Source organism: Phacochoerus africanus, chromosome 9, assembly GCF_016906955.1.
Source record: "Phacochoerus africanus isolate WHEZ1 chromosome 9, ROS_Pafr_v1, whole genome shotgun sequence".
Lineage (NCBI taxonomy): Eukaryota > Metazoa > Chordata > Mammalia > Artiodactyla > Suidae > Phacochoerus > Phacochoerus africanus.
Window position 1 is genome coordinate 32,946,857 of NC_062552.1, and position 21,360 is coordinate 32,968,216.

At 45.4% G+C, this 21,360-nt stretch overlaps 1 protein-coding gene across 1 annotated transcript in view; it reads right to left on the bottom strand.

Moving 5' to 3' along the window:
• Window positions 1-314: 314 nt before the first annotated feature.
• The window catches only part of SLC26A8 (solute carrier family 26 member 8), a 65,905-nt gene continuing 44,859 nt past the window's right edge, over window positions 315-21,360 (bottom strand). Inside the window, exons 11-20 of the mRNA XM_047796080.1 lie at window positions 18,374-18,451; window positions 14,225-14,320; window positions 12,844-12,950; window positions 12,687-12,756; window positions 11,748-11,840; window positions 11,511-11,639; window positions 6,395-6,775; window positions 2,508-2,562; window positions 2,221-2,405; window positions 315-1,098 (exon numbers count right to left, since the gene is read on the bottom strand). Coding sequence (XP_047652036.1) covers window positions 757-1,098; window positions 2,221-2,405; window positions 2,508-2,562; window positions 6,395-6,775; window positions 11,511-11,639; window positions 11,748-11,840; window positions 12,687-12,756; window positions 12,844-12,950; window positions 14,225-14,320; window positions 18,374-18,451 — 1,536 coding nt within the window. The 3' untranslated portion in view covers window positions 315-756. The remainder of the gene's footprint in view (window positions 1,099-2,220; window positions 2,406-2,507; window positions 2,563-6,394; window positions 6,776-11,510; window positions 11,640-11,747; window positions 11,841-12,686; window positions 12,757-12,843; window positions 12,951-14,224; window positions 14,321-18,373; window positions 18,452-21,360) is intronic.

Genomic DNA, 21,360 nt, shown 5'->3' on the forward strand with positions numbered 1-21,360 from the left:
GCCTTCTGAAACTGTCAGGATAAGATCCTGACCTTGGAGTGATGGCATAAGTGCTTTCAGCCTAACAGTTCTTTGTACTATAAGCCTTCACAGGCTGGCCTGACTTAACCTGCCTGTTTCCACCTATTTCCCACTGCATCAGCTCAGTGAAGATTACCTGCATATAACGTACAAATGCTACCCAGTTGTTCTTTTCCTTGCTCATCTCTTCCCCCACCATGTCCACCTACTTCTGGCACTTGTTCTACCCGACACTCCCTTCGGCACACAGATTACAGAGAAGGGAGAAGATGCAGGAAGGATCCAAATGTAACTAGATTTACATATTTTTATTTGAGGTTCATCTCCTTGGAGAAAGGGGAACAGAGATGAGTAAGTTAGAGAGGCCCAGGGTGGGGGTAGGGGATGCAGAGATGAGGGTTGTGAAGGAGGAAATCCTTCAGTGGAATATCTGTTGAAGGTGAAATGAAGTGAGACTGAGTACGGAATTCAGAGATAATTCTTGGTATTGAGTATTGGGATCTGGGCGTGAGATCCCAATGCTCACTGAGCAAGAAAGGCCAGCAAGTGGAAGAATCCCAAAGCAGGTACAGCTGGTCTGTCACTAGTCAGGCCTCCAGACCAAGTGGCCCCCTGGGGTGGGGAGGATTTGCTGCGGGAACCTGTCTGCTTATTCCCAGTTAATCGACAAGGGATCCCAGTGGTGTTGCCCTTGGGTGTATGAGAATTCCTATGTTGATGTCTCCTCTCTCCTGACTATGTCTGAGGTGGAGATCTGGAGGATGGAGGCTGATACAGAGGCCAGTACTGCTGCCGACGATATGCCTGAGCCCTGGGCCTGGACTCAGGCTCTGTCTCCGTCTCGGTCTCGGGCTCGGGTTCAGTTTCTGGCTCCAGTTCTGACTCAGGCTCCATCTGGTGATCCAGACCTAGGTCCAGATCTGGCCCAGTCTCTTGTTGTGACTCCAGCGTGGGATACAGATCCATGTCCAGCTCTGATTCCTCTGTGACTGGGTCCTGCTGTGCAGCAAAGCCTGAAGTTTTATTTCTAGGGATTCCTGTGAGACTGCTCTTCATTTTGTGTCTTGATTCTCCATTCTGAAATAACACATAGTTGACGGGTTAAAACTTCGCAATCACATTTAATTTTTGAACAGCCAAGGAATTTCAGGATACAGAAGGACTTCAGGTACCAGAAATCATGGGTTCCTAGCAAAGTAGAAAATATTTCTGGACTTAATTTGGTTTTCATCTTCTTTGCACCCTCTGGTTCCTCAGTTACTTACTGCTCTTTAGGCTCAATCACTCCGTAACTTTTGATGTCTTTAGTTTTTCTACCCAGGCTGGATTTCATTTAAACCATTTGAATAGCAATGGTCTTGGCAGCTTTCCAGAACATCTTATATTCTTGATTTTATTTGTTTTTCAACTCCCTAATGTGATCCTTGGCAGATAAGGCCCTACGTGACCTGGCTTCCTGCTGTCTTCTTTGGTTTTATCTCCATCTATGGTCCTCAGCTTTTGCTCTAGCCCTGCAGTTAGACTGGTAGAGCTTTATCTCTGCTAGTTATCAGTTTTATTATTCATCCCAAGGGTAGGTTGGAGGGGGTATTCTAAAGGGATAGCTAAGGGAGATATTTAAACATATTTATCGGAGTTCCCTTCGTGGCTCAGTGGTAACGAACCTGACCAGCATCCATGAGGATGCAGGTTTGATCCCTGGCCTTGTTCAGTGGGTTATAAGGATCTGGTGTTGCCGTGAGCTGTGGTGTAGGTCGCAGATGTGGCTCAGATCCCACGCTGTGGTGGTGGGATGTAGACCAGTACTGCAACTCCAATTTGACCCCTAGCCTGGGAACCTCCATATGCTTCGGGTAAGACCCTAAAAAAAGCAAAAAAAAAAAAAGTATCAATTGGTATGGCAGTGGCACTAACCACGCTTGATGTTAAAGGATCCTTGAGGCCTCCGCTGGGGTGGGTAACCCTGTCTTTGGTTGAGAAAGGATCCTGAATGGCACCCAGATGCCATGACAGTGTGGGAACTTGGGACTCAGGTTTACTGCTATTTACCAGGCAGTAGGGGAGCCTTTCAGCATCTCAAATCCTGGGACAGACACACGAGAAACCGTCCCTGGACATCGCTCATCTCTGTCGGATTCAGTGTCTCCCTCCTCCTCATCCTCGCCTCCCTCCCTGCCCCGATGCTTCACATCATCCAACCTTTTCTGTTTCTGAGTAGGTTTCCTGGATCACTGTCTCAGATTCGTCCACACTTAACTCGGAGGAGTCCGGCAACTTCCTTGACAAAGCAAACAGCACAGCGTCATGGAGGGTGAGGAACAGCTGGGCCTTGCTGATGCCAGAGTCAAAGAAATCATTCTTCTCAAATGTCCTGACCACAGACGCTACAAACCAAATGGGGAACACATACAGGGTCAGAAACCTGGGGAACAGAGCATCCAGGATGCAGAAAACACAGCCCTCTTCTTAGGATGAAGGTTACTCACAGTGACACCCCGCAATGAGCACCAAAAGGTTGATGTTTTGGAAAGCATTGCACATCTGTGGGGAGAGAGTGGATCAGTGTGAGAGATATTCACACTCAGTAGGAGACTTTTCATCAGGTGCATTTTATTTATTTATTTATTGTTTTCCTTTTTAGGGGTGCACCCATGGCATATGGAAGTTCCCGGACTAGGTGTCAAATTGGAGCTGCAGCTGCTGGCCACAGCCACAGCCACAGCAATACTAGATCCGAGCTGCATCTGTGACCTACACCACAGCTCATGGCAACGCCGGATCCTTAACCCGCTGAGCGAGACCAGGAATCAAACCCGCATCCTCATGAATACTAGTTGGGTTCATTACCACTGCACCACAATGGGAACTCCCTCATTAGCTGAATTTTATTTATTTATTTATTTATTTATTTTTTCATTTGGTGTTTTGTTGGAATAGGGCATTTCTTCTTGAAAAGGTTTATGTCATGTGAGACTGCCTCTTCTTAGCTCTTTGGTAGGAGAGAGTAGGCTTTTCTTGGGGCTTTTTTTTTTTTTTTTTTGGTCTTTTTGCCATTTCTTGGGCCGCTCCCTCAGCATATGGAGGTTCCCATGCTAGGGGTCTAATCGGAGCTGTAGCCACCGGCCTACGCCAGAGCCACAGCAACGCGGGATCCGAGCCTCGTCTGCGGCCTACACCACATCTCACGGCAACACCGGAGCGAGGCCAGGGATCGAACCCACAACCTCATGGTTCCTAGACGGATTCGTTAACCACTGTGCCACGACAGGAACTCCCATTAGCTGAATTTTAAAACCTCTTCGGTCATTCACTTTCCTGGGCTATATATTACCTCTGCATTCTGTTCAGCCCTGGAAATGTTGGATGAGTGAATGGCTATGTGGCAGGAAATGTCTAAGGTGCCAGGACAACCAAAGAGAATCAGACGGGCTCATGTGGGGTGCAGAGTGAGAGGGGGTTGCCCATGGTCTCAAGTGGGGACAGAATTCACAGGAAAAGATAACGTTCATGTGAGGACGGTGCTGGGATAGAAGCTGGTGGGAACACACTGGACGGTCCCCATGAACAACCACATTTTGGGATTATTGTTTTGTGTTTGCCTATGACCCCCCCCCCCCATCTCTGGAGCTCACTGAGCAGAGGTGGCAAAACTGTGGCCCAGAGGTGGTCAAGTGATATAGCTGGGCATAGATTCAGGAGCACTGAGGGTCACATTCAGAGCTTCTCTGCAAAGTTGTATTTGACTTGAGTAAAACATCAGATATGTAATATCAGGTTAATAAACCTCAGATACTGACCTCAAGTCTTTACCTCAGTCAATATATGTGTATGCTTTGCGGTTATAAATCTTTTTTTTAATCTTAATGTTCCATTCAAAGCAAGTCACCATTAATTTTGATACTTTGAGACTGAACAAATTCCAACCACCCACACTAAGTTAAAAGTGTCAGAAGAAACAGATGAAACAGACAGGCTCTATTTCTTTCACTCCCAAGGCGAGATGAGAAAGTCATTCTTCCACTGTATAGTGCTGGGAACTATGTCTGGTCACTTGTGATAGAGCATGATAATGTGAGAAAAAAGAATGTATACAGGTATGTGACTGGGTCACCTTGCTATGCAGCAGAAAATTGACGGAACACTGTAAATCAGCTATAATGGAAAAAATAAAAATCATTATTTAAAAAAAAGAAAAGAAAGTTGTTCTTGATCATATGGTAAATCAGAAAGTCATGTGGTGAGGAGCCACTGTAGACACACTCTAAATGACAAGCAGTGGGAGCTTGAAATCTCATGAATTAAGAAGCTTAAGTTGAGTGGTTGTCTCTAATAAGAATGACTATTGGGATTTTTCTTCGTGGGTTTAAGTTTTCAGTTGTAAAGTAAACAAAATGGAATGATTTCCTCTCACCCGGTGGTACAAAACAAAGCAAAGAGCACAGCGCTGTGGAGGGTGAGGACGAGCTGGGCCTCAGTGATGCCAGCATCAGAAGAATCACTCTTCTCAAATGCCCTGACCTCGGACCCAGAACACACATGGGGGCAGACACCTGCGGAGGAGCCTGCATTTTTAAAGTGCGAGAGTGCACCGACTCCCTGAAGGCTGTGAAGTTAAGGTGCCGGACGTTGCCTCAGTGACGGGGCTGGAGTGGAGAGTCATCAACGTAGGCTGGGGGTGGAAGGGTCATGCCAAGGACCAGAACACACGGTGCCTCTGCAGAAATGGAGGACGAGAGGAGGGAGAGGTGGCGAGAGTGGCACAGATGTGCTACAGAGCAGGCGGACGAGTGAGCTGTGAGCCCAGGACTCTTAGGGGAAATAGGCTTGTCTCTCAAGGCTGTTGTGAGAACGAAATGAGATAGCACGCATCATGTGCCCAGGTCAGTCTAGCACATAGGCATTCAATGCAGAGTCAACGAAATCTAAAGTTGCAACGACAGTGTGAGCCTCAGAGAACACAGCCCAGCAGTACAACCTAAGCTGGAAAAGTCCCAAAGACAAGACATTATCAAGTATATTTGAGTCTGAAGATGGGGTGGAAGGGTTGCTGGGGAGAAGATCTCATGGATGGGAAAGCCCTTAACATTAATCTCCTCCAAGCCTCTCATTTTCTAGAGGAGGAAACCAAGGCTCAGTGCAATTAAGTTACCTCGGGTCCGACAGACAGCGAGCAGTAGTAAAGCCAGGACAGAGCACAGAGCCACAGACTGCCACCCGGAGTTCTTTCTACTATGAGGAGCTTCCTACTGTCTTAGATCAAAAAGGAGCTGGACTCACTTAAGACAGAATCGTATTCCCTTAGGAATAAGAAATAGAATAAAATATTTATAAATATTTTGATAAAATAGGATCTGAGGATAAAAGGAGGAAAGTCAGCCAAAGGAGCATATCTCAGAAATAAGTGGGCGAAGTCAGAGCCAGGAAGTGAGCAGGTTCGGGGTGTGTGAACCTAAGCCATGGCCAGTGGGAACAGGGGTGTATGGAGCACTGAACACTGAGATAAGCCGGCTGGAAGAAAAGATAGTGTACTTATCAGACATTAAACAATAAAACCAATATGGTTAGTTGTATACCTAAACTGTCCATATGTACAAGAAGAGAAGTGAAAACATTCTGAGAAAGCAAAAAGTGGGAGAGAAGCTAGAACTCAGGGAACACAGCTTTGGAAAGAAAACTCTTTGCTGCCCTTTTCACCCAAAGATGCAGTCAATGAAGAGGCAACTGGGGAAGATCATCTAGGTACTGGACCAGGCAGCCCCAGGCTTGGGGCGTCATTTCGTCACAACTTCTTCAAATATGAATGCCTTTCCTTCCTCCCCTTCTCCTTCTTCATCTTTGCCTTCCTTTTTGGTCATGCCTGCAAGCACACGGAAGTTCTTGGGCTGGGCATCAACCTGCTGCACAGCAGTGACCTGTGCTACAGCCATGACAAAGCTGGATCCTTAACCCACTGAACCACCAGGGAACTCTAAACCTCAGTGCCTTAGAGCAGCTGAGTCGTGGAGGACTCTTGGTGAGCTTTTTTCTGTAGCATGTGAACTATTTCCTGAAAATGTTTGTAGCTAACTTTCAGGATATGCTGGGAGTTGCTGGGTGTGGCACAGATCAATGTTTCAATGGTGTTAAGAGCTTTCTGTTTCTCAGTCCTTGAGAGGTAATATGCCATGCCTAGGCAACCAACCCCAGTTTAATAAATCAGAATTGCTTCATTTTCTTTTTATTCTGGTTGACCTTAAACTGTCTTCAGGATTCAGGTTTCTAGTGGCCTAGGGGTCACACAGCAGGGGATCAGTGCTGGATTCAGGCTAGCGGCTGGCGGGGAGGGGGCGTAGGAGGGGATCAGAGCTCTTGCAAAAGCCTCCTCAGTACCTACCTGTCTTAATACGACCGACGCATGTGCATCCACAAGATGCACCATGGAGAAGTCCAGGATGATGGTGTGGATTTGGGGTGGAAGAGGTGGAGGAGGTAGAAGGGACATACTCGAGTAAGGCAGGAGTGTTCTTTCCCTCAGCTGACTTTCAGAAACCTCAGGGAGTGTCGAGATGCTTCTAGAGGGATCAACAGAGGGCCAGGCTTTCTCCACCTCCTCGTAGTTGTTATTTCTCTGGGATGTGGAAGACATCACATACGGTGCTTGGTCATCGGATGTACTTTGGCTTGTGTCCATGCTCTCTAAGCGTGAGCAGCGGATCAGGTTAATGGAGGATGAGTTCCGGTCCCATTTACTTTCATATCGTTCTGTGTAAATAAACTGGGACACAGAGTTAGGGGGGGGGACGCTGGTAAGACTCGGCCAAGGGCTGGAAGTGCCTGCAACTGTGCTGTTTCTGTCTGCTAACGCACTCCCTTCTCTCTTAGGAAACTTCTCCACAGACTACGCACGACACTCTCACTGTCACTTCTAGCGTATGACTTCATCTTTCCTTATCCGCACCACTCACAGTACACCCCTCCCAACGTCCCCACATGCATCAAGGGCTTAACCATTGTCCTAGTGAGCAAGATTTAAGAGCCGTCTTTTTTCTTTTTCTTAGGGCTGCACCTGAGGCATATGGAAATTCCAGGCTAGGGGTCCAATCAGAACTGCAGCTGCTGACCTACACCACAGGCACAGCCACGCCAGATCTGAGCCGCGTCTGTGACCTACACCACAGCCCACGGCAACGCCGGATCCTAACCCACTGAGCGAGACCAGGAATCAAACCCACTTCCTCAAGGATACTAGTCAGTTTCTTAACCCGCTAAGCCACAACAGGAACTCCAATATCATCTTTTTTCTTTTCTTTTTTTTTTTTAGAGCCACACCTGAGGCATATGGAAGTTCCCAGGCTAGGGAGCTGTAGCCACTGACCTACACCACAGCCACAGCAACGCCAGATCGGAGCCCCGTCTGCCACCTCCACCCCAGCTCAGGGCAACACTGGATCCTTAACCCACTGAGGGAGGCCAGGGATCGAACCTGCGTCCTCATGGATGTAGTCAGATTCATTTCTGCTGTTCACAACACAGTTCACGACAGGAACTCTCTCTAACATCATCTTTGATTTATTCCTTTTCCTTGTCCATGGGTTCTAATCAGTCTCCAGCACCTACTACTACTTTGAAGAATTTCTTCCGTCAGTCTCTTTTCTCAACATCTTTTATCAGTGTATGGCTGTCTTCTGTCAGACTTCCTTAAGAAGCCAAAAGTTGAGCATGACTATCTTTGCCTTTCACTCTTTCCATCCTCCTGAAAGGCCTGAAGTACCTGCCATCACTTTCGGACAGTACCAAGCACAGGGAGTACAATAGTGTGAAGGATGTGAGAGCTGCCTCTACAGTCAAAGGGATTAGATTCTACCAGGGGAGTGGGCCTATGTCCATAAAGTGTGAATAACAACCTCTATGGACAAGAACTGTAGGGCACATGGAAAAATGAAGAGTTTGTTTGCTAGAGTGGTATAATTTGGGGTGATGTTTCTTTAAGAAAAATCTGTTGTTCTAATAATGTTGCTTGTAAAATAAACTTTAAAAATGGGAGTGGGGGGGTGGAGTTACCACTGTAGCTTAGCAGTAACAAACCAGACTAGTATCCATGAGGACACAGGTTTGATCCCTAGCCCTGCTCAGTGGGCTAAGGATCCAGCATTGCCATGAGCTGTGGTATCAATCAGAGACGTGGCTTGGACCTGGCATTGCTGTGGCTGTGGTGTAGATTGGCGGCTACAGCTCTGATTCGACCCCTTGCCTGGGAACTTCCATTTGCCATGGGTGCGGCCCTAAAGAAGTCAAAAAAATAAATAAAATTAAAAAAAAAAAGTAATAAAAATAGGGGGAAAAGTAAAGATAAAAACTATACAAGGTAGTAGGTATTTGCATTGCAAAAAAAAAAAAAAATGGTGTGGACAAATAATATCACATTTCAAAGGCGAGAGGTCACTGAGGCCAGGCCTGAGAGGTACAGGGTCCTCCGGGCAGAGGAAAACCTCCGAAAGCCTCTCCCTTCTTTCCATCTACTCTACACGCTTGTCTTTCAAGGGCTTTCACAGTCCACTCACGCTGGGTCTGCCTGAACTTGCTGCCCAGACCACACCTCTTCCTCTGAGGACCCTGTGCTTATTTTGGCCTGAGTGTCTGTCCAAGCTGGTTCAGGGACCAGGAGTCTTCCCTTTTCCTACCTTATGTGAATCCAAATTTTTCTCTCCTGCCCAGCTTAGGGCCATTACTACCATGAAGTTTTCCTGCCTTTTTGAGTTCATGCCAGATCTCTCTTTACCCGAAGTCTTGGGGTTGTTAGAGTATAAACATACACTTAAAAAAAAAAAAAATGGGGGGAGTTCCCATTGTGGCCCAGTGGAAATGAATTCGACTAGGAACCATGAGGTTTTGGATTTGATCCCTGGCCTTACTCAGTGGGTTAAGGATCTGGCGTTGCCATGAGCTGTGGTGGAGGTCGCAGATACAGCATGGATCCCATGTTGCTGTGACTGTGGTGTAGGCCGGTAGCTGTAGCTCCGATTAGACCCCTAGCCTGGGAACCTCCATATGCCATGGATACGGCCCTAAAAATAAAAAAATAAAAAAATAAATTTGGCTGCTCTGAGGCATATGGAATTCCTGGGCCAGGAATCAGATCTGAGCTGAGCTTTGGGCCAGGAATCAGATCTGAGCTGAGCTTTGAACCAAGCCGAGGTTTCAGCAACACCGGATCCCTAACCCATGGTGCTAGGCCGGGGAAAAAAACCTGTGTCCCAGCACTCGCAAGTCGCTGCCCATCCCGTTTGTGACAGCAGGAGCTCCTAAACACACACTTTAGAACATAACAGTATGGTACTATCCTATTTCATCAGTTTTAAGATGCACCACTACTTTTTGTACTATCAAGAAACAAACTATAATATTGCTGTCAATTGTACAATGCACCTAAATTTCAGAGATGTGGAAAAATTTACATTTTTGGATTGATAAAATACAATGATAGCCTTAAATGTCACATTAATACAGAGTTGTTTTCCTAGATTGATTTAAAACTCCATGAACTGCTTCAAAATAATCCTGTAATTCTGAGGGGCTGCTGGTGGATAGGGGTATAGATGAAATCAGATGGGCTATGAGGTGATAAATCTTAAAATATATGGTGGGTATATAGTGGCTCATTATACTTGTTTCTACTTTATTATATGTTCAAGTTTTCCATGAAAAAGCTTTTTTTTTTTTTTTAAACAGAGCAATTTGGATGAATGTGGAGGACATCATGCAAAGTAAAATAAGACAGTTGCAAAAAGACAAATACTGTATGATTCCACTTAGATGCGGTATCTGGAGTAGTCAAATTCATAGAAACAGGAGTTCCCGATGTGGCACAGTGGAAACAAATCCAACTAGGAACCACGAAGTTGCGGGTTCGATCCCTGGCCTCGCTCAGTGGGTTAAGGATCCGGCATTGCCGTGAGCTGTGGTGTTGGTCACAGATACGGCTCAGATCTGGCGTTGCTGTGGCTCTGCCGCAGGCCGGCAGCTACAGCTCCAATGAGACACCTAGCCTGGGAACCTCCATATGCCACGGGTACGGCCCAAAAGAGACAAAAGACAAAAAAAAAAAAATCATGGAAACAGAAAGGAAAACAGTGGTTGCCAGGGGCTGGGTCTGAGTTCCAGTTTTGCAAGATGAAGAAGTGCTGGAGATAGATTGTAGTAAGGATTGCACAGCAATGAGAATATATTTAACACTACCATACACTTAAAAAGGGTTAAGATGGCAGCTTTTATGTTATGTGCTTTATATCACAGTTAAAAAGAAAAAAGAACTACCTGGAGACAGAGGTCCCTACAAATTCTTTTTCCTTTTTCATAGCGTCATAGTTCTAGGCACATAGTATGAGCTCAATAAATACTAGAAGATGATATTCTACTCAGAAATGTACTCTTTTTCTTTTTAAGGTCATACTTGTGGCACACGGAAGTTCCTGGTCCAGGGGTAAAATCAGAGCTGTATCTGTGGCCTACCCCGTGGCCATGGCAACACCAGATCCCAGGCTACACTGTAGCTTGTGGCAACACTGGGTCCTTAACCCACTGAGCCACAATGAGAACACCTCAAAATGTATTTTATGATACTCTGCAAATACCGTCTACAATACTCAGCACAGTGTGGATACAAAATAAATATTAGAGATAGTGTTAATTCTGTCCTCCTGGCAGGGAAGTTACTATTTTCTGGGAGTTTAGTAGAAGCTATGCTCCAGTAGGATGTATAGGAATGAGAGAGAGTGGCCTGGTGTTTGTAGGGACCGTGCGAGGAGGGGGAAGGGAGGTGTTTGTTGGTGGGGAATGTGTGTGTGTGTGTGTGTGTGTGTGTGTGTGTAGATAGAGCTGCTCCTCCAGGGTGTAGGCAAAGACTGAGTGAAAGGCCTTGAAGCTAGAAATGAACAGCCCTGCTGGGAGGGAAGGGAATATTTAGACCAAATCTGAGTTTGAAATTAATGAGCACTGTAACTCATCAGCTAAGATAATCTTCCGATGCTGTCAAATCCCCATCTGTGCTTCTCCGCCCTCCACTCCTCCCATCATCGTTTCCCTGGTCACAGGCAGGGGACTCCGACAGATCCTTGGGAACCCCAGCCGTCTTGACCTTGTACTGACTCCAATTAGAAAACAGTCTTTAAGTCGCTCACTTTCAGACATCTATAGCCAGGCAGCTGAAATAAAAGTCAGGGAAATAGGTACAATCCCAGCAGGCAAACTGTGCTCTGGGCTCAGTTAAGTTGCTGCCGGTTCAGGGAGAAGGGAGACAGGAGTCAGGTCTCTCACCTACTTTCAGGGCAGGATCTGAACCTTAGAGAGGAACCTGGGTCTCCATTTCTGAGTAGAAATCTTTGATTTCCAATGGTCCATCTAAGAGTTAAAAATTCCTGAGTGGGTTTAGATTTTCTTTTCCTTCTTCTTCTTCTAGGGCACTTCTTTATACAATGTGGGGAAAAATGCAGAGAAAAAGAGGTGTTTCTCACCCTGGGTGGTGGCTCCACTTCATCACAGTTGCAGAAACACCGACACATCTTTCCACGCTGTGAGCCCTCTTCGTTATTAAACAGGCGGTACATTTCTTCTTCTGAAAGGGGCACCATTACCATTTCAACCTGAAAGATAGCGAGAGGGTTGTGTAGGTGAGGGGGGTGGGAGGAGAGGACTTGGGGAGGGGGAGGGAAGCAGGTAGGGAAAGGAAAGCAGAGGAGGAAAGCCCTCACCTCCTCTAACAGCTTGCGCTTTAGGTAGTAAACATTGACAAATGTTATGGCGTTGCAGCACTGGAAGATCTTCACTCCTGGAATGTTAGTAACCTGCAGGACAAATATAAACTTGAGGGACATTTCTCGGCTTTTTGGTGGAGTAAGAAAAAAAAGAAGTCTTTAGAAATTCTTGGAGAATTTGTATTATTTTTGTTTGTTTTTGTTTTTATGGGTTGCACTCTCGGTGAGCAGCAGTTCTAGGGGCCAGGGATCAAACCTGAGCCACAAATGCTACCTGAGCCAAAGCCGTGCCAGTGCCAGATCCTTAACCCGATGCACTACAAAGGGAACTCTGAGAATCTGTATTTTTGTTGTTGTTGTCATCTTTTTAGGGCAATATAGAAGCTCCCAGGCTAGGGGTCAAATCGGAGCTGCAGCTGCTGGCCTACACCACAGCTGCAGCAATTCCAGATCTAAGCAGCGTCTGTGACTTACACCAAAGCCTGCAGCAACGCCAGATCCTTAACCCACTGAGTGAGGCCAGGGATCAAACCCTCATCCTTGTGGATACTAATTGGGTTTTTAACCCGCCGAGTCAAAATGGGAACTCCTCCCTTCCTCCCTCCCTTCCTGCCCTCCTTCCTTCCTCTTTCTTTTGTATTCGTTATAAGAGGTACGAACTAGCAAGTTCCTTCCTCCCATCTTCACCTACTGCTTTTCCTGCTTTCTGTTTTCCCCCTCCATTTCCCTACTCCTCTCTTTTACTTGGCCTTCCTCCCGCTAAAGAACATTTTAAAATTATCCTCAACCGGCTTCGTCACTCTCCCCGCCTCTGTAAATTCATATCTGTAGTGCAGCAGACCCGAGAGCAAAGGGGTTTTGTGGAAAAACTAAGCAGCATGCCCGGCCCACCCTATCCTTGGGGCAAAAGAGAGTGGGACTGGTTCGGATCCTCACCTCCCGGTAGTCGTGGATGCTTCTATAAATATTGGTATTAGGGATCTGACCCAGGAGGAGAATCTTAGTTCTGAAAAGCAAAATGCATTTACTTGCCTTTAGGTCATGGTTGCCTTACCTTGCCACAACCCACCTCCTGTTACCTGAGACAGAGTACCTGTGTGACTGAACAGTGATGATAAAGAAGGTAAAAGCTACTGCAACAAGTAGTCCGACGTCCAGGCCCAGGGCAATTGCAGATGTGAATGTCACCACCCAAATGATCTTATGGGCAAGAGAGAAGGGAAAAGGAAACCACGGTAACAAACAGCATGGAGAAAATCACAGGTCTTTTTTTCTCACCGCACCTTTACCCTGTCTCTCCCAACACCTGGGATTTAGAGGACAAATTCCACAGCCCTGTGGATGGATGCCCTCACAAAAGATTGGGTCCCAAGGCTGCCTAGAGATTCTTTCATGCATCCTTGGTTGCGTCTCCAGTTCTCTCTTAAAACCTCAGTTCCCTTCTGTGAAAAAATAGGGACATTAGTATCTACTTTATAGGATTTTTTGAGACTAGAAATACTATTTGCAAGGCAACCCAGAAAGCTCGCCAAATTAGTGGTTGCTATTTTAAGACCCATCATAGTTATCAGGAATCTTAAACATCCTTCTCAAGCTCCTGTCCCACCACCTTCTCCATTGCCCCCAGCAGGTCATTCTCACAAAGAAGCTAGGCTGAAACTCCATTAAATATTTGCCTCCCCTTCCAACTGCCACTTATTAGTCAGTGTCTGCACTCAGCCTGCCCTCATTCTCTCCAGTTCTGTTGGGAGGCCAGCCCTCCTCCTAAGACTAAAAGCTCTGCTTGTGTATTGGACCATGTGCCCTCTTAACTTCGAAAGGACCGGGATCCCCAAACGATCCCCTTTCCTACTGCTTTGCCTCTACTGGGTCCTTCTCCTCATTGTATTACATCCCCCATCATTTACTCTTTGCTGTTTCACCTTTATGTCCCCCAGTTTTGTGCGCAAAGAGAGCGCTCCATCAGTTACTCTTCCCGGCTAGAAATCTCCTTCTCTCATTGGGATTTGTGTCTCCTCTCCTGGAGTGTATTTCTATTAATTGGATTAAAAATCATTTACATATGCCATGTATGATAAACCCTTTTTACTAGATCTTTATATAATTGCAGCATAGTTGGAATGGGGTCTCTATTTCCATGCACCAATAACCTTGGACCCCCCTCCCCCTTTTCGGTCTTTTTAGGGCTGTACCCGCAGCATATGGAGGTTCCCAGGCTAGGGATCAAATCAGAGCTGTAGCTGCCGGCCTACACCACAGCCACAGCAATGCCAGATCCAGCCACATCTGGATACTAGTCAGATGTGTTTCTGCTGAGCCACGAAGGGAACTCCCCTCTGCCCTTTTTAAAGTAGAGTTCTAGGCATCAAAGGGTCACTAGTGTCCTTCATATCGATCTCTTTTGTTCGTCCTCTTCCCCTCCTGCAGCCTCCCCCTCTGTCCTTCCCTACCTCAGCCAGTGCATCTACACTCACACAGTCACACTGGTTCTGCTTCCACAGAGTGGGTAGGTTGTACATGGTTTCAAGGTAGGGTAGGACGTTGCTCAGAATAATACCAGCCAGCACAGCCTGTGGGGAGAAGATAAACCCTGCTTCATTCTCCTTTCCAGGCTAAAACTCTCAAATTTCCACAAAGGAACCACAGAGTTAGTCAGCCTTGCCACTCGAGAGAGATTATGCATTGATCATTCATACCATGCCCATGCTTCAACTCATTGCCTAATCAAATAAGTGTTCTCCGAATTTTTCTCTGCTCATATCCATAATTAGTCAAACACACAAGACAAGGCAAAGCACTGATGGGACCCATATAGCTACCACAAGCCCCTTGTCAATTCAGATCATTGGTTACTCACTCAGACAGTGAGAAGAAGAGTAAACAGGCTCTGATTCATCCAGCCCCTTCTGTTTCAGTGTCATCACTTTTGGGGTAGGAGGCAAGACCCACAGGGAGACTGGCACCTCTTGCCCTTTGTCTTACTTCTGCCTACCTGGCCTCGCTTTGCCTGGTTTGCTTGACATAGTCTATGTTACCGGTGTTGCTTACAAACCATTCTCAGATGGGATGGCAAATTAAAGGAAACTCACAGAAACTCTAAGTAGTTTCAATTGGGCTTTTTTCAAGTCTAATGATTATGCAGTATAATTATTTCAGCAATGGGATACTGGTTTTTGTCCATCAAATTAGCAAATTTTAAACATTGAAGACACCCCATAACAATGAGCATTGAGTATTGCTCTTTTGGGAAAAATTCGGCAACATATGGAAAAATGCTGGAAGTTCCCATTGTGGTGCAGCAGAAATGAATCTGACTAGCACCCATGAGGACTCGGGTTCAATCCTTGGCCTCGCTCAGTGGGTTAAAGATCCGGTGTTGCCACGGCTGTTGCATAGGCCAGCAGCTGTAGCTCTGATTCGACCCCCAGTCTCCAAACCTCCATACGCCATGGGTGTGGCCCTAAAAAGCAAAACAACAACAACAACAAAAAACCTGATATGCTTTCATATCACACTTTTGTTTTACTCTTATAAATCTATCCTTAAATATAGAATAGGGTAGATGGACAAAGTTGCTCACCATTATCTATAATAACAAAAATTCAGACAGCATAATTATCCAATAATAGGAAAATGATTAAGCTATAGCATGGAGTATCATGCTATATATTAAATTAAAGATTGTGTGTACAGTTAGACCACAATTATGCAAAGTACCATCTAGTCCTAGAAAATAGCATTGGTTAGATATATGCCAAAATGTTAATAGCAGTTTGTGAGTGTGACTTCAGGGACTTCCATCTAAAAAATAGATTTATAGCTACTATGAATATTCCAAAGTTTTAAAAGTAAGCATGTTTCCTTTTCTAATGGAAAGAAAGTTTCTTAAATGTGAGAAAATGAAGATTGATGCCCATAGGGATGTAAACTCAACAGGCCTCAAAGTAGAATCTAACCTAATTTAAGAAACACTTCTCATCCTGTCCTAGCCATCTTCTCTGCTATATCACTCTGCCTGGGAACTAGCACTGACCCTACCGGTCAGGCATGGCTTGGGTCCAGGCTGACTCTGATTTTCTGGGGTTCCTCAGAGACCACTTGGACTCAACGGTTGGCAGAGGAGGAAAGGACAAAGATGAAGTCAGCAGAAATTACTTCTTTCCCATCTTCATCTTCTCTCCCGTCAAGAATCTCCAAAAATATCTGCAGTTTGCAGGGAGATGTGGTAGAAAAGCTAAATATTCAACTTCCTATGGCTTTTACAAGATTTTTGGCTTGAGGTGTGGAGTATGAAGAAGAAACAAATCTTTTCATGAAACACTATACAATAAAATTTTACCTTTCTGAATATGAAGATAAGACATGCTCATGGGTAAAGAAGAATTGAAGTTATATGTAATTTCCATCATAAGAGATAACCATTCTTAACATTTTGGTATACCCTATGTTATTATTTTTTTTCACAAAAAATCGCAACAGTATTGAATAGACACTTTGAATTATGTTTTAAAAAAATTTATGTTGAGAGTTCCCATTGTGGCTCAGTGGTTAACAAAGCTGACTAGCATCCATGAGGATGCAGGTTCCATCCCTGGCCTTGCTCAGTGGGTTAAGGATCTGGCATTGCTGTGAGCTGTGGTGTAGGTTGCAGATGCAACTTGGATCTCACGTTGCTGTGGCTGTAGTGTAGGCCAGCAGGTGTAGCTCCAATTAGACCCCTAGCCTGGGAACCTCAATATGCCATGGGTACAACCCTAAAAAGACATAAGACCAAAAAAAAAATTATGTTGAGAAATTCCCTTGCTGAGTAGTTGAGATCTTAGCCAGGGTGCTCCATCAATCCTCCTAAGGATTTTGTAACAAGCTAGCCATAGTTGTTCAAAGAAGGAAGGAATTATTCACATAGTTTAACACTCATAGAGCCCCATTGTTGCAACAATTCAGACATTCCACTGACCAGATTGTGTTCACCTTTTCTTATCCAGAAACATCCTAACTAGATGCTGCATAGATAATGCACCATAACATGGTCAGGCCAAAGCAAGGGCTGTTCTGTCCCCGACATATTTATAGTAAGGGAGTGCTTACCTATTTCTATCATTACCCTTCACCAAATTCTGACAGATTTTTATTTGAGATATTAAGAAATTCTGGGAGTTCCCGTCATGGCACAGTGGTTAACGAATCCCACTAAGAACCATGAGGTTGCGGGTTCGGTCCCTGCCCTTGCTCAGTGGGTTAATGATCCGGCGTTGCCGTGAGCTGTGGTGTAGGTTGCAGACGCGGCTCGGATCCCGAGTTGCTGTGGCTCTGGCGTAGGCCGGTGGCTACAGCTGCGATTGGACCCCTAGCCTGGGAACCTCCATATGCCGCTGGAGCGGCCCAAGAAATAGCAGCAACAACAACAACAACAACAAAAGACAAAAGACCAAAAAAAAAAAAAAAGAAAAAGAAATTCTGATTCTTCTAGCTATAAAGGAAAAATATCACTCATTGTTCAAAGTAAATTAGTTCAAAGTAAATTAGCCCTCTGAAAATAGACTCCCCAGAATTATAGCACCAAAGGTGCTACATGGACTAAATTCTGGAGATGGCTTCTGCTGGGAATCAGAGGACAGTTTGTGTGACAAACACAAGCTTAATCCCACCCACCATGATGCGTATATTCTGTGGCTGGTTTCCACGGTCCCTGAATCATGAGAGCAGAGGCAGCCTCAGCCTGGAGATGGTCCTGCACTACTGAAACCTGACATTCTCCAGGTAGAACAGATATGTTCAAAAGAATGGGGATAATATGTACAACCCCAGTGTGTAACGAAGGTGCTGCACTAAGAATAAAACCTTCCCCCGCCTTAATACTATCTAAAAAAGGCTAAAGGGAACATTAAGGAAATTTAAAGGGAAATTGTGGCCACTGGGCACTGATCTATATTGTAACATAGAACAAACTGACCATAGCCACTCATTAATGCACCCGGCATCTCTAAGTGTAAGGTCATCAGGCTCACACAAAGGGAAGAGATGACACCTAAGTAAATAGAGAGAGGCATCCTAGCTGAGCACAGAGCTAAAGCTCAACTTTTCAATCCTGCCTTTAAGTGTTGTGAGCTAACCATGAGGCAGTGTAGCAGCGGTAGGGGGATTGAGTTCACAGGCATGCAGAACAGGGACTTCTGGAAACTGTTTTGGGGGAAACAGATGGCATGAATGCACAATGAGTTTCCAAGCCTGTGCTGGTAATGGGTGTTCTGGCATCTGAAGTCTATTTTGGTCATGTTTAACTGAATCTTTACTTCTAAAGCTTACTTTATAGCTACAGCAAAAAAAAAAAAAAAAAAAAAGAAAGAAAGAAAGAAAGAAAGAAAGATTACCAAGAATGAGAATGTTTCCTGAGCGTTTATTATTAGCTCAAAAAGCTCTTCTCTCTGTATTTTACATATTATCTTAGTTAAATCCTAATCCTGTGCAGTAGATGCTGTTATTTCCAAGGAAAGGAGCTAGAAATATGTGGGGGCCCCCCACTGGGGACCAGCTGCAGGGAGTTCTCCTCAGAGATGCCCCACCAAGGTATCATCTGGAGGTCACATCCTTCTTGACTTAGTTATCTGACCAGTTCTACTTACATTTGGCAGTTGGTAGAAAAAGCGTCCCACCTTCAACATCAGGAGCAGCATCACACCTGCGCTTACCAGAGATGCAAACTGAGGAGACAGAGCCAGGTGGAGAAAGACCATCAGGAAGGTGTCGGTACCTGTCTGCAACTGACGCCTTCTGCTTGGTAAGAAGCATGTCATTTTTTTCTTAAAAGGGGTTGAATATAATCATCCAGCATAAGTGCATTTTTGGTGAACCAACATTTTCAGGTCTTGTCACGTGCTAAACACACACCTGGTACTCACTAAATGCCTGCTGATTCAATGCATTAAGGCTTTCTGAAAAGTCCCAAACTGTCATGGATATTTGAATCTTGTTAGAGCTTTGTGCTATGGATCTGAAGTCTCTTGAAATCTGGCCTGCATTTCCTCCCAATGTTAACCCCTCTGAACAGTTTAGAAAAGCCCTGGTAGTAGTTCCCATTGTGGCTCAGCGGGTTAAGAACCTGACTAGTATCCATGAAGATGTGGGTTCGTCCCTGGCCTCACTCAGTGGGTTAAGGATCTGGCACTGCCTCGAGCTGTGGCGTAGGTCTCAGATACTGCTCAGATCCCTCGTTGCTGTGGCTGTGGTGTAGGCTTGCAGCTGTAGTTCTGATTCAACCCCTAGCCTGGGAACTGCCATATGCACAGGTACAGCCCTAAAAAAAAAAGGAAAGAAAAAGGTAGACTCATCAATGTCAGCCCTAAAATCCCAACCACCCCAACTTGCTCCTCTGGAGCTCGGAAAGCTTCCCATCGAAAGGCCTCAGTGGTGCTTCATCTTAAAAATAACATGATATTCACTTCTGATTTTCATACTTTGGTTTCCCTCTGCCTCACTGCTGTCAAAAACAGTTGGGAACACGAGTCAGGCTGTATATAGCAGCTCTGGATCCCATCCCAGCTGGGTTGACTACTCTGGACTCAGGACTATGTGGTAGAAAGCTAAGAGGCGCAGTTCCCTTTACAATTCCAAGGCTCTCTGGACATAATCCTGAACTCATTATATCCTCTACTGATAAACTGCCATTGTTTAAGCCCCGACTAAGAACAAAATAATATAAAGCAGAGTAATTTCCAACTGTGATGGGGGGTGGGGGTGGGGGGCTCAAACTGTAACCATGAATGAAAACGATGGCATATACAAGCTAGAACAAGCAACCTCCAATCTAAGCCATTAACTGACCACTCAGAATTAATTCTAATTTTTTCTTTACTTATTAAATGTGAAGAAAAGTAACTTCCTACAAGGTCCCCTCACATTACTTGCTGCTATTTGCCATATAAATGCATCACTGAAAATAAGAGCAATGAAATCAACATCCTGCTTCCTTCTTGCCTCATCCCAGCTGATGCCCAGCTAATGGGACCAACCCAGCATGGAAAAGTTGAACCCTGTGAGAAGAGTGTAGGAAGAAGGATTCAGGAAAATGAATGACTACAACTCAAACTCAGGAAATTCTCATGGCAAACATTTTATACCTTGTGGAACTGAAACAGGTAACTGAGGCCACAAGCTCCTCCAGCCAATGTATGTATCAGCCTGTTACCGCATCAGTTTTTTTTCTTTTTATGGCTGTACTCACAGCATATGAAAGTTATCAGGCTAGGAGTCAAATAGGAGCTGCAGCTGAGGGCTAAGCCACAGCCATGGCAATACTGGATCCAAACTGGATCTGCAACCTATGCTGCAGCCTGTGGCAGTGCTGGCTCTTTAACCCACTGAGCGAGGCCAGGGATCAAACCCACATCCTCACAGAGACTACACTGGGTCCTTAACCCGCTGAGTGACAGTGGAACTCCCTGCATTGAATTTTAGGGTCTACCTTCAGGCAGTCTTGCCCCATAGGAGGAAAGTGCTTTGATTGGCACTCCTTTCCTCCAAAATTCTTCTGATTATTTTTAAGGAAACAAAGACATACAGATGCCAAAATAAGCTGTATAAAACTGAGTTTAAAATAAGTACAAACGAGACACTGAATCCCATGAACTTGCTGCTCTGGGAGGCCTGCCAATAATTGTGTGTCTCCCATGGCTACACATGCAAGGGAATGGGCTTTGGGGTCAGAGGGCCATCCTTGGTGGCACTGTACCTTAGGAGTTTGCTCAATGGCTTTCAGAAATCCAGACTCAGGGCCTGAAAACGGTCTAGAAACAGCAGGCAAGTACAACTCTATATCTCATGCATGTTTGGCTTTTCTGCTCTGATTTTCCATCACTTTTCCAAGCTTTCTTGAACAAAGACTGACTGTATCTTCTCTCTCTCTCTTTTTTTTTTTTTTGGTTGTTTGGCTTTTTGGTTTTTAGGGCAGCAACTGCAGCATATGGAAGTTCCCAGGCTAGGGGTCAAATCCGAGCTGTAGCTGCCAGCTTACACCACAGCCACGACAACGCAGGATCCAAGCCATGTCTGCGACCTACACCACAGCTCACAGCAATGCCAAATCCTTACCCACTGAGTGAGGCCAGGGATCGAACCTGCATCCTCATGGATCCTAGTCGGGTTGGTTAACCGCTATGACTCTACCTTCTTTCTGGGGGTTCAGGGCAATGTGAGTTCCTGTAAACCACAGGCACTGTCAACATGCAGACTCTCAGACACCAACTGTTCCACAAGTAGTGGAGAGTAGATAACCAAGCACCAGCAGGGGCACTAGGAAGCTGGTAGAAGCTCTGATTTTTGAACATCTTAAGTGACAGGCACTATGATGGGCCCTATTATCATCCAGTTTAATTCTCACAACTGAAAGGTTATCCTGTGGCACAGCAGGTTTTAAGGATCGGGTGTTGTCTCTGCAGCAGCTTGGGTTGCTGCTGAGGCACAGACTCAATCACCAGTCTGGCGAAGTGGGTTAAGGATCTGCCATTGCTGTGGCATAGGTCACAGCTGCAGCTCAGATTCAATCCCTAGCCTGGGAACTTCCATATGCCACAGGTGTGGCCAAAAAAAAAGAGGTTATCCTTATACCCATTTT